The sequence below is a fragment of the Pholis gunnellus genome (assembly GCF_910591455.1).
Source record: "Pholis gunnellus genome assembly, chromosome: 1".
Classification (NCBI taxonomy): Eukaryota; Metazoa; Chordata; class Actinopteri; order Perciformes; family Pholidae; genus Pholis; species Pholis gunnellus.
The window spans coordinates 1,379,064-1,394,631 of NC_136528.1; the positions used below are offsets into that span (position 1 = coordinate 1,379,064).

General features: G+C 42.0%; 1 protein-coding gene across 1 annotated transcript in view; it reads left to right on the forward strand.

Moving 5' to 3' along the window:
- The window catches only part of LOC306696645 (SH3 and multiple ankyrin repeat domains protein 2-like), a gene marked incomplete at its 3' end in the record, with an annotated part of 104,617 nt that overhangs the window by 26,482 nt on the left and 62,567 nt on the right, over window positions 1–15,568 (forward strand). Inside the window, exon 9 of the mRNA XM_079160305.1 lies at window positions 1,055–1,121. Within this exon, the coding sequence (XP_079016431.1) occupies window positions 1,055–1,121 (67 nt within the window). The remainder of the gene's footprint in view (window positions 1–1,054; window positions 1,122–15,568) is intronic.

A 15,568-nucleotide genomic window follows, 5' to 3' on the forward strand; every position in this document is an offset into this window, starting at 1 on the left:
ACAGTATGGGCTTTTTTCCAGTGCTTATAATCACATTTCATGTTCTTGCGCTTCGCACGTCGATGAAGAATTGGACCTTAAATTAAAATCATTTTGTTGATTCGTGCTCGATCTCGGTTTATGCGAGAGACTTTTTTTTAATCTAGGTTTTTCTATAGAGTCAGGACATAAAAGACTAATTACAATGTGTGTAGTTCATTAAGAGAAGACACTACCGGTGAATAAAGTAAATAAATACACTAATAACTTCACCAGCTGATTACAATTATATTTTGTAGAACAAGTTTTCTGAAATGTTTTGTTTTAATATGCAAATGATGCTTTATCTAATGGTAACTTAGGAGAAATCTACAGACGCAAACAGACGAAGTAGCAAAACAAACACTTTTCTTGTCTGAAAGTAGAAATGTTATGGAAGCAAAATAGCAACGTTTCCATCAGTTACATGTTAAATAAATAAATCTGTTTTCTTGTTTTTACCCGTTAAAATGATAAAATCACCATCGCTGCAGGAGCTTCTGTCTGAAACAGCAGCTTTAACTCGCTCTCCATGTGACTTTGCTTGTGCACGCCATTGTGTCATGTGTGAATCCTGACTTGTGTGTTTGTGTGTGCGTGTGTGTGTGTGTGTGTGTGTTTGTGTGTGCGTGTGCGCGCACATAGATTAGTTTCCAGATGATTAAAGCCATGAAGATTTGAATTTTATCAAGTTCAAAGTCAGTGGCTGTTCAAAGAGGAGGAAAGTACTCACATTACTGTGATTAAGAAGTCCTTTCTTGTACTTGTTTGAGTTCTTTCTACAATCAGTGAAATGGATGTATTGTGCTCGGCTGCTTTTGGAGACGATACGTAATCACGTTTATTTGCTTTTCTGTAGAAAAGGTTTCACATACAGAGAGAACGTTGCTTATCTGATGATGGGTATATATTGTATTTTTTTAAGAAGCTACTTTTGCAGAAAAATGTTGTCATTATGTGCTCTTTATGTTTTACATTTACTATCTTAAAGAACTTGCAAAGATTAAATAATAACAGATTGTATTTCTGTCTCCAGGTCGCCATTATTGCTGGAAACTTTGAGCTTGCTGAGCTCGTCAAGAACCACAAAGAGACAGATATCGGTAAGAAGTGAAGCAGCAGCTCCTCTTGTGCTCCCCTCAACTCATCCATCCATCCATCAAAACGTCCATCCATCACCCATTCATCTATCCATCCATCCATCCATCATCCATCCATCCATCAAAACATCCATCCATCACCCATTCATCTATCCATCCATTCATCCATCATCCATCCATCCATCATCCATCCATCCATCATCCACCCATCCATCCATCACCCATTCATCTATCCATCCATCCATCCATCATCCATCCATCCATCTATCTATCATCACCCATTCATCATCCATCAAAACGTCCATCCACACATCCATCCATTCATCTATTCATCCACACATCCATCATCCATCCATCTATCATCCATTCGCACATCCATCAACCATCCACACATCCGTCATCCATCCATCCATCATCCACCCATCCATCCATCACCCATTCATCATCCATCAAAACATCCATCTATCATCCATCCACACATCCATCCACCCATCCATCTATCCATCCACACATCATCCATCCATCCATCCACACATCCATCCATCCACCCATTCATCCATCCACCCATCATCCACCCATCCATCCATCTATCATCCACGCATCCATCTATCCATCCATCATCACCCATCTATCATCCATCCATCCATCATCCACCTATTCATCCATCCATCATTCATCCACACATCCACCCATTCATCCATCCATCCATCATTCATCCACACATCCATCCATCCATCATCAATCATCCTTCCATCCGTCCATCCACACATCCATTCATCCATAAGTCCACCCATCCACCCATCCATCCATCCATCCATCTATCCCTCTATCCATCCATCACTCATCCATCCATCCATCCAGCACATATTCCTGAATCTCCCTCGGGATATATTTCAAATCCCCTCTTGGTCTGATCCTCCTAAATGATCTCTCAGTATAATCCCCTCTGCTGGATTACGAGAGCGTTGCCACAAGGATGAAAGTTCATGTTTACGACAGGACAATCCTGGACCGATCAGCCCAGCAGCAGTGATCAATGCTTCGGCCGGTGGGGGTCGTTTAGTGGGAGCTGATTGTTCGGTCTCCAGAGGTGTCGACTGATCTGTGTCACTCTGTGTGGAAGGACTTGATTCAGTCAGCGTTCACGGTTCTTCTATTAATTGTGATTGTTTCTTACACAACATAATGCTCAGTGTCGTGCGTGTTGTGGAGGCTTTAGGGAAAGCTTTTATAAATTGTGTTTGTGTGTCAAGATTAACAGTTTGGAGTTTAGAAAGCTTGAATTCTTGTTTCCCTTTTGAACCACTGCACTTTGGAGTTAAAAATCGAGTCTACTTTTAAAGAGGATTGAAGTGGCTGCATCCCAAATAAGGAAATAAATGTGCATTAAAATTCATTATATATATATATATATATATATATATATATGAGAGTTATTTCACTCTGCATCTGTGTGTGAGAGGAATGAGAGGGAGGTGAGAAGATTTCTCACGAACATACAGAAATGAAAAAAAAAAATTTGAACAAACTCCATGTTTTTTTCTTCTTCTTTATCTTTGCTATTTATTACCTTTTGTTGCTTAGTTCCCACACATATTAAGTTCTGGAGAGGCAGATCGGCAACAGACTAAAGCTCTAATTTAACACCTAATGGAGTTACATTTCTTAAAGCAAGCAACCTCAAATCATTTACAGCTTCAATATATTTACAGTATATATACAATGATACACAATACACACACAATAGGCTGCTCACAACCGCTGTGTCGATGTTTCCAGTTGTGTTGAGTGAGTGAACACGAAGCCTTTAGTGTAGTTTGTGGCTCGGGGGATTATAGGGCCTCAGAGAAAATGAGAAAAGATGAACAAACAAACAAATAAATATATAAAGGAGGACGGAGAAAGATGAGGTCGGGAGGGAAATGAATGAAGAGAAATCTCATCTAATCTGAAGATGTAATCCTGCGATTGTTGCCCTCTCTCGTGGACCAGCCTTGCACGGCGGCAACCTGGCGAAGAGCTAAATCGGACAAAAAAAATCCCTCGTTTGTTATCCACATCTGCTGCCCCCCCCCCCCCCCCCCCCCCCCCCACACACACACACACACACACACCACCCTCCACCCTCCGTTCTCACCGTTCACATCCCCAGCAACAAGTGTGAGTGTTAGCCAAGATTAGTGCTCAGGTAGTCGGTCCGTCGCCGTCCCCCTCGTGTTGGGACATCTTTGTCCTGTTTCTGTGACACGTGTTGGTGCTGTGGATTTGGGGATGGGACATCTTTACTTCTGGATTCTCGATTGGCCGCCATGGGTTCAGCCTGCTGCAAAGGTGGGTGCCCCACTGCCCTCCTCCTCCCCCTTTGACCCACTCCCCCATTCTCCCATTGGCCCTCTCCCGCTCCACCCTAAACACTTGCTCAGCCCTTCTCACTGGAGACAGCTTGTGTCATGTGGAGCCTCTTACTGGCTATATGCAGCTTTAGTGTGTTTAAATGTTGATCATGGACTCAGTGTGTGTGTGTGTGTGTGTGTGTGTGTGTAATGTGTAATGTGGTCTAAACACCATAAGCCCCGTGGCTTTCACAGTTTCTCTCGCTCCCTCTGTCCAGATGATGTAACAGTTCAGCCGCACAAATCTTCTATTTCATTGCGTCATTGTTTGTTGATTTCACTACATTGTCAAGGCTGGACTCCCAACTGGTGAAACATTTGAACTGGCCAATAGGGGCCTCCAAGTTTACTTGGTTAGATCCACTGTTTGTCCTATTACCTTGACCGCAGTTTTATTTTGAAATATGAAACTTTAAAATTTAAAAGAACTTCTGACATCTGTTATTTATTCGTATCACAGAGCAGAAATGTAAGAATCAACACCAAATCAGAGAGACTCCAAATTGTTCAAATCACACAAATATCCAACTATCTACTGTATATCAATGTAAATACAATCAATTAAAAAATGCACTTTTACACTTCTCACTTAAAAGTCAATGTATTTTCTGAGGACAGAGTTACTTATTTGATCGGCCTTATGTTAAGTCTACTATTAAAGATAACACGCAGCATTTTGACGGTTGCAAACGGCATTCAAACGAGCCAAGAGGGGATGATCAAGCAAGCTACAGAGTGAATATAGAGTGAAGTAGAGAAATAAAACGTTATTTTGTGGTTGCTTCACGACGGCTAAGGTATAGAATGCAAATAAATGCACCCACACCTCCTTACAGGCCTGCGGGACAGGCTGCTCTCATACAGCGTTTGTAGCTATACCTACACAAATCCCAGTTTTGATGTCTAAACCTAACTAAGTAGTTTTGTTGTCTAAACATAACTAAGTAGTTTTGTTGTCTCAACATAACTAAGTAGTGTTGTTGTCTCAACATAACTAAGTAGTGTTGTTGTCTCAACATAACTAAGTAGTGTTGTTGTCTCAACATAACTAAGTAGTGTTGTTGTCTCAACATAACTAAGTAGTGTTGTTGTCTCAACATAACTAAGTAGTTTTGTTGTCTAAACCTAACTAAGTAGTGTTGTTGTCTCAACATAACTAAGTAGTGTTGTTGTCTCAACATAACTAAGTAGTTTTGTTGTCTAAACCTAACTAAGTAGTTTTGGTGTCTCAACCTAACTAAGTAGTTTTGTTGTCTCAACATAACTAAGTAGTGTTGTTGCCTAAACCTAACTAAGTAGTTGTATATCAATACTTAAATTTGTGTTTTCATTACACTATCTCAGAATAATTGTTCCTCGTATTTATTGTTCATAACACAATGAGCACACAACAGAATCAATCCCACATTGATCTCAATTATTGTGGATTGAGGAACGAAGTGCTCACAGAATATTTCCACCAATGCTCGGACATATTAAAGAATAAGAAGTATTTTGTGTGGCCTGAAATATATAAACGTTGGTTGACGAGAACAGACGGTGTTGGATCACAGATGCAGATGTGTGCAGTTGTGACCATCAGCAGTTTACTGAATGCGCTGCACGCTATGTTGAGTTCCTGCTCTGCCCGCAGGCCGAAATTATTCAAATCACACATTCACATTCTGTTTTCAGTCAGCAGAAGGTGCGAGGAGTAATCTGTGTGTCACATCTGCCCGGCCAGCATGTTAGAATATTAGATTGCATTGAAAACAAGCGTTAGTGCAGGTTAATCGCATGACAGGAACCAGCGATGAGCGCCGTGCTGCGCGTTATTATTTTCTTAATTCTGAGGCTTGGAAGCTCTTAATCAATCAGTTATTTCATCTGCTGCCTCTGAGGCTCCTATCACACACACACACAGAGAGCAGAGATGACAAATATGACTTCAGTTTCAAGTGCTTGAATACGGGGAATTATCTCATCAGCGGGGCGCATTCAGTGTTGCCATAATTTCTAGATGGACTCCTGTGCAAAGACAAAGGCGGGACGGAGCTGTGTGAGTGGGACGCGACGTGATAGCTGGAAGAGAAAGAAAGATTGTCAAAGGGCTGAACGGCCTTCATGTGGTTAACATGTGAGAGAGTGTGTGTGTGACCGATGTGCTGTAGTTATTAGCTGCACATTGAAAGGCGTGGCCATGGAAATGTGTTACCATGTGGTTGAATAAATAGGCTGTTCTACCGCAGACCAGCCACGACCATCAGGTACTTACAGGTGATTCAACAATCACAGGAATTCTTATTATTAGTAGTAGTAGTATTAGTAGTAGTAATAGTAGTAGTAGTCTCTCCTGAGTTTCTCTCTGCACTGTAAAGCAGTTTGGATCAATTCTGTTGTGTTTAATATGTGCCAATATGTTAATATACCAAAAGTGATACAGTATATCTGTAATTATCCAATAATAAATGCCTTCAATAGTATCAGTCAGGATCTGATAATAATGTTATTTAATGAACAGTGACAAATGAAATATGTTAAAAGACCTTCACAGTCACCAGATTCCATCAAACCACCAACTGGGGGAATGTCTTTTGGAAGAAACGTGTTCAGAGACATTTCTCCTTTAATTTCTCACACATATATGCTGACAAGCATTTCTCATATCCGTCTGGCTTTGTGTGATATTTGCCTAATAAAACATTCCAGCATGGACTTGCACCATAAAAAATATCCACAAAAAAACGGTGCAGCCGACCAACCGACGTGGAACAATAGGGAAAACATTCATGCATCCACACGATTCTCTTCAGCGTCCTCATCTTTCCCATTAATTCTTCACACATTTCCATATGTAGATAAAGACTCGGAGACAATAATACAGAGTCTCTGCAGCTGAACATTTAAACAACTAATGCAGCAGTGTGTTAATTCCCAAATCTGCTCCTAAAAGAGGTTATTTAGTTTCTTTACAATCTCTGACTGTCACTCGAAAATAAGACAAAACACACACACACACACACACACACAGAGTTTAGTGAATGAGTGCATGGTGAGGATGTCTGCAGAAGATATGTGTTGTATTTGTCTTCTCCATGCAGCAATAAGCCTGTGTAAGAATGATTGACAGATGGGCGTATTAGACCACCCGCTGCCACAGTGTGATAATCCCACAGGGAGTATGTGTCGCACACACACACACACACAAACCGTAACCACTGTCACACTCATCTATTCCCAGTTTGCTGCAGGATTTATAGTTTAGAGGACGCTCCACGTCTTGAAGCTGCAGATCACTGTGAGCTGCACCTGAACACGAGCCGCTTCCTGCAAGAGCCCCGAAACATGATTTAAAAAAATGCATTATAAAACCCACAGCTGGCTGACAGTCTGCAGGAAAGAACAGACATCCAGCTGTCAGTTGGTGGAGGGCACAAGAAGCTGAATGTTAATGCATTTTGGTTTATTTTTATATACACACAGCCAGGTAGTGGATAAAAAAATGGAAACCCACAGACTGGATATAAGAAGTGGACGTAGTCACCGTGACGTCACCCATTGGTTTTTGGACTGATGTTCTGAAGCCTTGAGTTCAGCGTTTTGTCCGTCACCATCTTGTTTTTTTGCAGCCAGAAGTCACACAAGAGGGCGGAGTTAAGTCATTTTTCAGCCAACCAAAATGTTACAATTAACTTTCACTGTGAAAGAATTAAAGTTGTGAGACGAAAACACAGACGATTCCCAGACCAACCAGACGACGCTGTGGTAGAGACCTGTCAATCACCGTGTAGCCCCGCCCCTAAAGCATCCCCTGCTTTATGGTCTGTTTGACTCTAAATGGACCATCATGTACTAAATGAACATCATGCTGTATTGAAGAAGACTTGAAACTAGAGATTGAGACCATAAACTCATGTTTACAATGTTTACTGAGGTAATAAATCAAGAGAGAAGTAGAGTCATTTTCTCATAGACTTCTATACAACCAGAGGAGTCGCCCCCTGGTGGACACTAGAGAGAATGCAGCTTTAACACACTTCCACATCTGCAAACCATATTGTAATGATAGAAGTTAAATCATGTTCAACATCGTTGAACGAGACGTATAATAATAATGTTAAAACAATAGTTTCGGAAATAGGCTTATTTTTATGTTCCTTCCTGAAATGTTGTCGTCACTTTGCACGCAGCCAAGGAATAGGCCGACGCATAACCGCCCAAAAAAACCACAACATGCCACCATTGGACCATGGATTAAGTAAATAATAACGTGTAATTAGTTCCGCTGTCTGTGTCCACATTGAGTTATTTTTCACGTAACTTGTGAACTTACTAAACTCTGCCGTCACTCCAAACGTCAAACCAACGTTCCTCTGAGGATACGATGAGTGAGTCACTGTCTGAAGAGTGCATCAAATTAAACCTTTATTCAATCAGGTAACATCTTTGTTTCATTAAAGGAGGATTTAAGATTTATATCATGAGCAGAAATAACAAATTATTAATAAAAAACATCCTTTTAGTTCATTTAGAACAATGAAAATGAATCAATTAATCGTTTAACAAAATGTATGCTCAATGTGCCTTGTTCTATTTTTTTTCAGGAATTTATGGACTTTATTTAAAAATTAAAATATGTCATTAAAGAGTGAGGTTATATATAAATAAATGAAGGCTACTCGTTAATTTATTCATCCTGTTGAAATGTTCTGTTCCCTGAAACAAGGCTTTCTACTGTAATGTGGGTTACATACACACACTCTGAAATCAATGCTATATTTGGCTGATTGTTCCAGCAGTGTATCCAGGAAGGAGGACAAATTGATTCTCTCAATTCCAACATCCTGCCAGCGAGGAAGGAAAACTTTCCTCACGCTGATTCTGATATATGAATGTTTTGCAATCACAAGATTGGCTACGTTGTTAGTTTTCACACCTTAAAGTAGCTTTAACAAGCAAGTGACGTTTCTGCAAACCACAGATACGTTAATGTGGACGGGTTTGCATTCGGGCAAGTGACGTAGAATATCAAGCAACTGTTGTTGAGATTTACATGGTACAATAACATGAAAGAAAGTCTAAAATGGGTGTACAGTATGTGGAATGTGTGATGCATGGATCAAACAAACAAAGGACTTTCACCCACAAGACCGCTGTTCATGTCCCATGTGAATTCAAAAGTAATTGTTGACTTTACGCTTGTTAACTAATGTTTTATGTGCTGTTGTTTTACACAACGCTGTTTAACATAACAAGTACAACAACGATACATAAGAATGTCTGCTAATGGCGGTTGTGGTTTATTGACATTGTTATGTTATATTGCTACGTTCTGTTGTTCTGTTCCATTGTTGTTCCAGTCCGTTTTCCCCTTCCGTTGTTGTTACGTTGTTACGTTTCGTTGTTTCGTTAAGTTATTGCATTGTTGCGTTCCGTTGTTGCGTTCCGTTGTTGCGTTCCGTTGTTGTTCAGTTGTTATGTTACATTGTTTTGTTACATTGTGTTCCGTTGTTTCGTTAAGTTATTGCGTTGTTGCGCTCCGTTGTTGCGATGCGTTGTTGTGTTCTGTTGTTGCGATGCGTTGTTGTGTTCTGTTGTTGCGATGCGTTGTTGCGTTCCGTTGTTGCGTTCCGTTGTTGTTCAGTTGTTATGTTACATTGTTTTGTTACATTGTGTTCCGTTGTTTCGTTAAGTTATTGCGTTGTTGCGCTCCGTTGTTGCGATGCGTTGTTGTGTTCTGTTGTTGCGATGCGTTGTTGCGTTCCGTTGTTGCTGAGATGCTACTCACTCGTATGGATCGGTGAAATGGTGAGACTGAACTTTACGATGTGGAGCGGTGAGCTGCATTTACTGATAAACAGGACACGACCTTCTGTCTCCAATGATCAGGTCAGATCCAGTGCATTCCTTTACAGACAGATGCCACGTCTGTAATAACGATATAATAATCATAGATTATGTTCCAGACAAATAGCATGTGTGGAATGTGCATCCGCTGCATTAGAAACCACTTATTTTCAGATAATGCTTTTCAGACTTCCCGATGCAGAGTGGAGCTCAACGCTAACTTTTGAAAGTGGCTTCCTGTTGGTGGCCAAAGCTGCAAACATGGCCGTCTTATCTGTTGATTGGTTAAGACGCTATTCAGTTAGCTTAATAATGAAAATGTGACATAAAAGAGTAAAGTAGTAGTTTGTGTTACATCTGATACTTTATAGATTTATTTACTAATTGCTGAACTAACAAAAGAAATCGATCCTGCGGCCCAATAGATTTAGTTATTTTCAAAATACTGTGAAGCGCTTATGTGTGTGTCATTCCATATTCCGACTAGTTCTTAATGGCATTGCACGGTATGGAGATCTGCTCTCATCACTGCGTTATTGCATACTTTATGACAACATATGCTTTGCATGTAGCCATCTGCTGTGTTGCTCTGTTCTTGGGTGGCTTGGTATCTGGTATCGGTGCATCGCCGGGTTTAGAAGTCGTAGAGACGCGCGGAGCTTCCACGAGCCGTCAGTAACGAGGACCGAGTGTGTCACCAGACCACAGAGCGTGAAATCAAACAGAGTGGAAGCAGGACGGCTACACAGGGAGATACATGCACATTACATCATACAGCAGGCAGGTGTGCACGCTGATGTGTAAGTGGAGCTTTAATGATGTATGGAGACGTCCCCCTCTGAGTTGCTTAGCAACAACAAGGATGTGTTCCTGGAAGAAGCTGCTAAACAGTCGTTCGCTCGAAATCTGACTTCCTGAGAGCAAACTAGAATACATCCAAAGTTCACGTGATTAAGGAGGGAATAGTGTACAAATATTTAACAACATGTATTAACTTAAATGTGCTAATATAGCATTGTCTTATTAAATATGTGCTTATTAGCATTAATCATAAATGTGAACGTTGGATAATGTCCGGTTCAAAATGATTGTTTCATGTTGTTGACATATCTCTTTCTCCACAATGCTGTGTGAACAAACCTCTGTGTGAACCTTCAGCACCTGAACCAACCTTCAGAGGAATGAACGTGTGAAGTTTAGAGACTCTACAGGTGAAGAGGGTCAACACGTGATCTCATAGATATCACCATGAAGCTTCACCACCATCACTCACATTAAGAGGAGGATTTATTGTGTTACAACATATTATAAGTGTTATAGATATCTCGGCATGCGGAAGGAAATCACACATTACATATCTTTGTCACAGCTATTTCAATTTGTGAGCCCTCACTTTATGGAAACATCTCCTTTTGTAACCAGTCTGCAGAGCTTTTATATGTTTGTTCTACTTCATCTACTGTGACTTTCACTACAAGTTACTTAGATTACTTCAGCGCAGCGAGAAGAGGGGAGGTGTGTACGGGGGGGCGGGGTCACGGCAGTCATGTGTGTGAGTGTGTAAGCGGAGCGGGCGGGGATTGCTGGCTTACCAGGGAGGAGGCGGTGGTTAGTGGAAGGTGTGAGCGGCATCATGTGCGCTGCGCGCGGCAGCTCCTCTCCGCGGAGTCGCTGTCCCTGGTGCTGAAAGAGGAAAGTCGAGGTCTAGGGGAGAAAAAAAAAAAGTCCCGTGATATGCACGAGCCGTGAGTCGGAGTAGCAAAGGAGCTGAAAATGAAGTCGATCATCAATGCCTTAAAAAAGGAAGGTAAGCATCCGGAGTCTTCTTCTCTTCACACTTTTCAAAGCGGCTGAGCACTCGGACGGGTCGGGTTTCAGGTGAATGTGGAGCGTTTCCAGTCACAGAAAAGTCCACATGCGCGCTATCATCGGGTTGTTAAAAAGTGTTTTGCGTCATGTGAGGTCTTTTTTTTTACCGTATTATTTAGGATAAAGGTGCAGAAGTTCAACGCGGGTTTACGCTGCAAGAAGAATCCGCGAGTTCTTTTCTTCCTTTTTTTGTATTGTTCGGTTGAACAGAGATGAAGAGGCAGAGCCGGTTTTCAGGTCACACAGAGAGGGAGAGGGGGAGAAAACACCCACATACATGACGGCTGTACGTCCCCCCCCCCCCCCAAAAAAAAACAGCCCGTCCATCTGCATGCGCGTGAAAAGCCCCTCGATGCATCCGCTGCTGTTTTCCCAATGAAGACATCGCGAGCAGCGGGGCCGTGGTTTAAGGGGGGGGGGGGGGGGGGGGGGGGGGGGGGCTCACCGAGTTGCTTGTTCCTATTAATGTTTTCATAAAGAACCACTCATTGGCACTAATAAGTGGGCTTTATTGGATTAATTCATTAGAGCCGCTGTAGTGGATTGCATTGATGCACTAAAGTGACAGCTGTGTGTGTGTGTGTGTGTGTGTGTGTGTGTGTGTGTGTGTGTGTGTGTGTGTGTGTGTGTGTGTGTGTGTGTGTGTGTGTGTGTGTGTGTGAAGGTGCAGGAGGCAAATGAGAAATTGAAGCCTCCAGTGGCAGAATGTATTAGTAATATTTTTAGTTTTCTATATTCTATTCTGGGAAGAAGAAGAAGAAGAACTCTGGTATGTGAGGTTCTGTAACAGTAATGTAAAATAATGTATTTAATATAAATTAAGAAGTACAGATATTTAAACATAGGTCGCAGCGTTCTTCAGCATTAGGATTCCTGAGCGCTCCTTGTTAGATCTGATCTCTTCCGCTTTGCATGCTGGGATTTCTCACTTCTTTTAAATGCTGGAAGAATCCAAAACACAAACTGAAAGATTTGGCTCCATGTGTGACATGTGACCTGTTTTTAGGAATGAAACGTGTCCAGCTCTGACAGTGTAACAATAACAAACCTAAAGGAGAATCCTCCCCTCCTTCACTGCTTCCTTACATGAAAAACACTATAAATACTCTGAAGCGGGCAGTAAATTGAGGTTTCCGGGGAGCGTATGAATCATCACCGTTTTGCGTCAGCGCTGACAGTGAAGTCTCACATAACTGTAATTTTACCCATCTGTCATCTCATAAACACAGGCAAAGCATTGTGGGATTTTTTTTTATATATATAGAAAAATGTAAGGAATTGGTTTGTTGGTTCCATTGTTGGAGTTGTGACGTTTGATATTTGCATTGGCTGAGGAGTTTGATCTGATGTTGCTTTACACCGTCTTCATGTTGGTGCGTGTGCTCCTCATGCTGCCGTCGTCACAGCTTTAAATGAAATGAAAATGAGCTCATGTTGAAGCGCACTGAGTGTTTCATCTCGTCTGTGGCAGCAGTCACCGTCAACGTTTAGCGCCGTCGTTTTCTTCTTTAATGTTTTCTGAACCAAAACTAAGTTTCTATCAGAATTCATGAGCTCGATGGAAACAAAACGCTCCTCCGACCGACGACAATGATTCATGTTTTCAATCCAAACTCAATCTAAAGTTTTACTTTAAGGTGAAAAGAAACCAATGAATTTACATATTAAGTGAGCAATCTTAATATATATATATTTTTTTTTCTTACAAAAAATGTAAAGATTGAAATAATTTGCCTTTTGACTCAGTCGCTGGCCGTCGTTCTCATTATTTTAAACGTGTTTATTTATTATTTAACTTTTTTATTAAAAAACTATTCAAATATGCAAACATTACACACATGTTCTGGACATAATGGTAGAGAAACCAGGATATAGATTTGAATAGATAAATAGGAATATTAATGTTGATTTTGGATGCATGAACTTGTTAAAAGGGGAATAAATCTTTAAAGAGTTCCTCATACATTTTCATCACTTTTCTTAGTGTTTAGAAGTTTGAGATTCTTGAAATATTCTTTAAATTTACATTTAAAAGATCCACCTTTTTGTTTTTTTACATTTAAATATGTAAAATGTACCAAATGTAATCAACAGGTCAGCTGTTCACGTTTGTCATGAACAGCTGGAGTCAGGAGCGTTGACATCACACGTTTGAGCGTGAGAAATAAGAACTGCGATGTGACGCGAGAGATTATCTGTTCCTTCACACTTTGACTCGATCGGGTTCAGAGCTGCAGCTCAGCTGAAGTCGACCTGACCCCGATGAAGTTCTCTCCCTGCAGACCTTGACCTCCATTCAACTTCTCATCCAAATTTAGAGTTTTTTCGCTCCGTTTCTTTCCTTTTTTTGTGTGTGAATTGCAGCATGAATTGAGAAAGCTTCCGGTGGCAGGACGGACGAAGAGCATCTTCACGTGTGAGGAGTTCTGTCTTTGAGGCTGTTTAATGATCTTAAAGTCGGCTCTCAAGAGTTTTAGACTCCTCGGCTCTGATTGGTAGTTTTTCTTCATTTCAGGAATACTGAAAGGAAGTAGATTTTTACACAGATTATCTATCTCATGTTATACTCCATGTTTTACTAAAGTCATTTTAATCTAAGTTGGATTTAGATCAGATAAGTGTTGCTGGTAACGGCATCACATCTCTCTTTAGAAGATGTCACAGCTGTCTGGATCGGGCGTTTGTTTTGGTTGACAAACGAAAGAACATTTGAGCTTTCTATGAGAGCTCAGTGCATTAGCATCATGTCAACAGCATCATTTAGCTCTTCTGAGTGCTTCCACACTCGGCTGACCTATGACATGCGTCCTGTGGTTCAGATCCCGCTGACTGTGAGCGATTGTGTGCGAAGAGATTCAAGACAAAGAGGCAGCGAGTCGACGCTGAGGAGTGTCTTTTTTTACTCACCTCGGGGGCCCGAACACAGATAGCCTGATAGCTCCTGACTGTGCTAGCTCGTTGTTAGCACATCTCTTCATCAACTCGCCTGCTGCAGACACACACACACACACACACACACACAGATAAAGGTCTGGGACATTAGTCTGAAAAGTGATAATGACTCAGTGATTCCTCTTTCATGATGTTCAGGCTGCCAGGAAAGGCCACCAGCAGAGAAACCGTGCCACAGTTAAACAGGCGGCCATGCTAACCCGGTCGTCGTCGTCATGATGAAGTCAGTAATCAGGAGGCGCTTGTTGGAATGGCTGCGGGCCTCCGTCCTGCTCTCCTCTCTGCCCGCACGGGTGTAATTGCGAGGTTGTAGGTTGTAGGCTCGTCATCTCGCGGTGCAATGGAGGAATGTATCCTTGGGGAAATCAAGGCCAACCTCCATTACTGGTTCGGTCCAACGGTGCGGTGAAGTGCAGGCGGTGGGAAGGGGGGGGGGGGACTCGGCTCTGCTCATGGAATCCTGATAATCATGCTAATGATGGTCAGAAAGAGAGCAGTGTGGAGCCAATCAGCCATCTCAGTTCAATACTGGTGTGTGTGTGTGTGTGTGGAAGATACAATTATATCCATGTTTTAACCGGCGTGTATTGGAGGCCCACATAGTCAGAGAGAGAGAGAGATTTTGATGGATTGATAATAATGAAAACGGCAGAAGAGGGTCCATAGATAGATATATGGACGTGCGTGAGTGCACATAGTCTCCCACCAAGTCTGAACAGCTCATGAGAAGAAGACGCTAAGCTATTTATATGTCCTCTCCATCTCCTCTTCCTCCTGGTACACAAACGCCGATGTGCACTTTGTTTCCAGCACGCTGCTGGCTTTAGCTGGCGTTTTATTTTCGTTAAGGGTTTGACTGCCGTCCCGTCTTAGATACCTTTTGGTTTTGATTTGGATTCCTAGCTTAGCGCCGGCTCCATCACACTGTGACCTTCAGCGGTTTTGCGGATGAGAGTCAGTACCTCCGAGTCTGAGGCCGTTGGTTCTCTGCTGGAAAATGGTGGACTGCACCCTCTGGGTTGGAAGTAAGTCACTGCCCCCAAGCAAGAGGAGTTCAAGTATCTCAGAGTCTCGTAGGGTAAAATGGAGCGTGAGATTGACAGGTGTTTGTAGCCGGCCGTTGTGGTGAAGAGGGAGCTGAGCCGGAAGGCAAAGCCCATCTAGCCCACCAGTCCATCTACGTCCTGACCATCATCTGGGGTCATGAGCTTTGGGTGGTGGCCGAAAGAATGAGATACAAGCGGCTGAATAAGCTTCCTCCTCAGGGTGCTCAGACTAGTGATATAGGGTCAGGAGCTCGGAGTAGAGACGCTGCTCCTTCACATCGTATCTGAGGTGGTTCAACATCTCTTCATCTCCCTTTAGTGGTTTTCTGGAACAGCCAACCCTCTGATTGAAGGATGGCTCTGC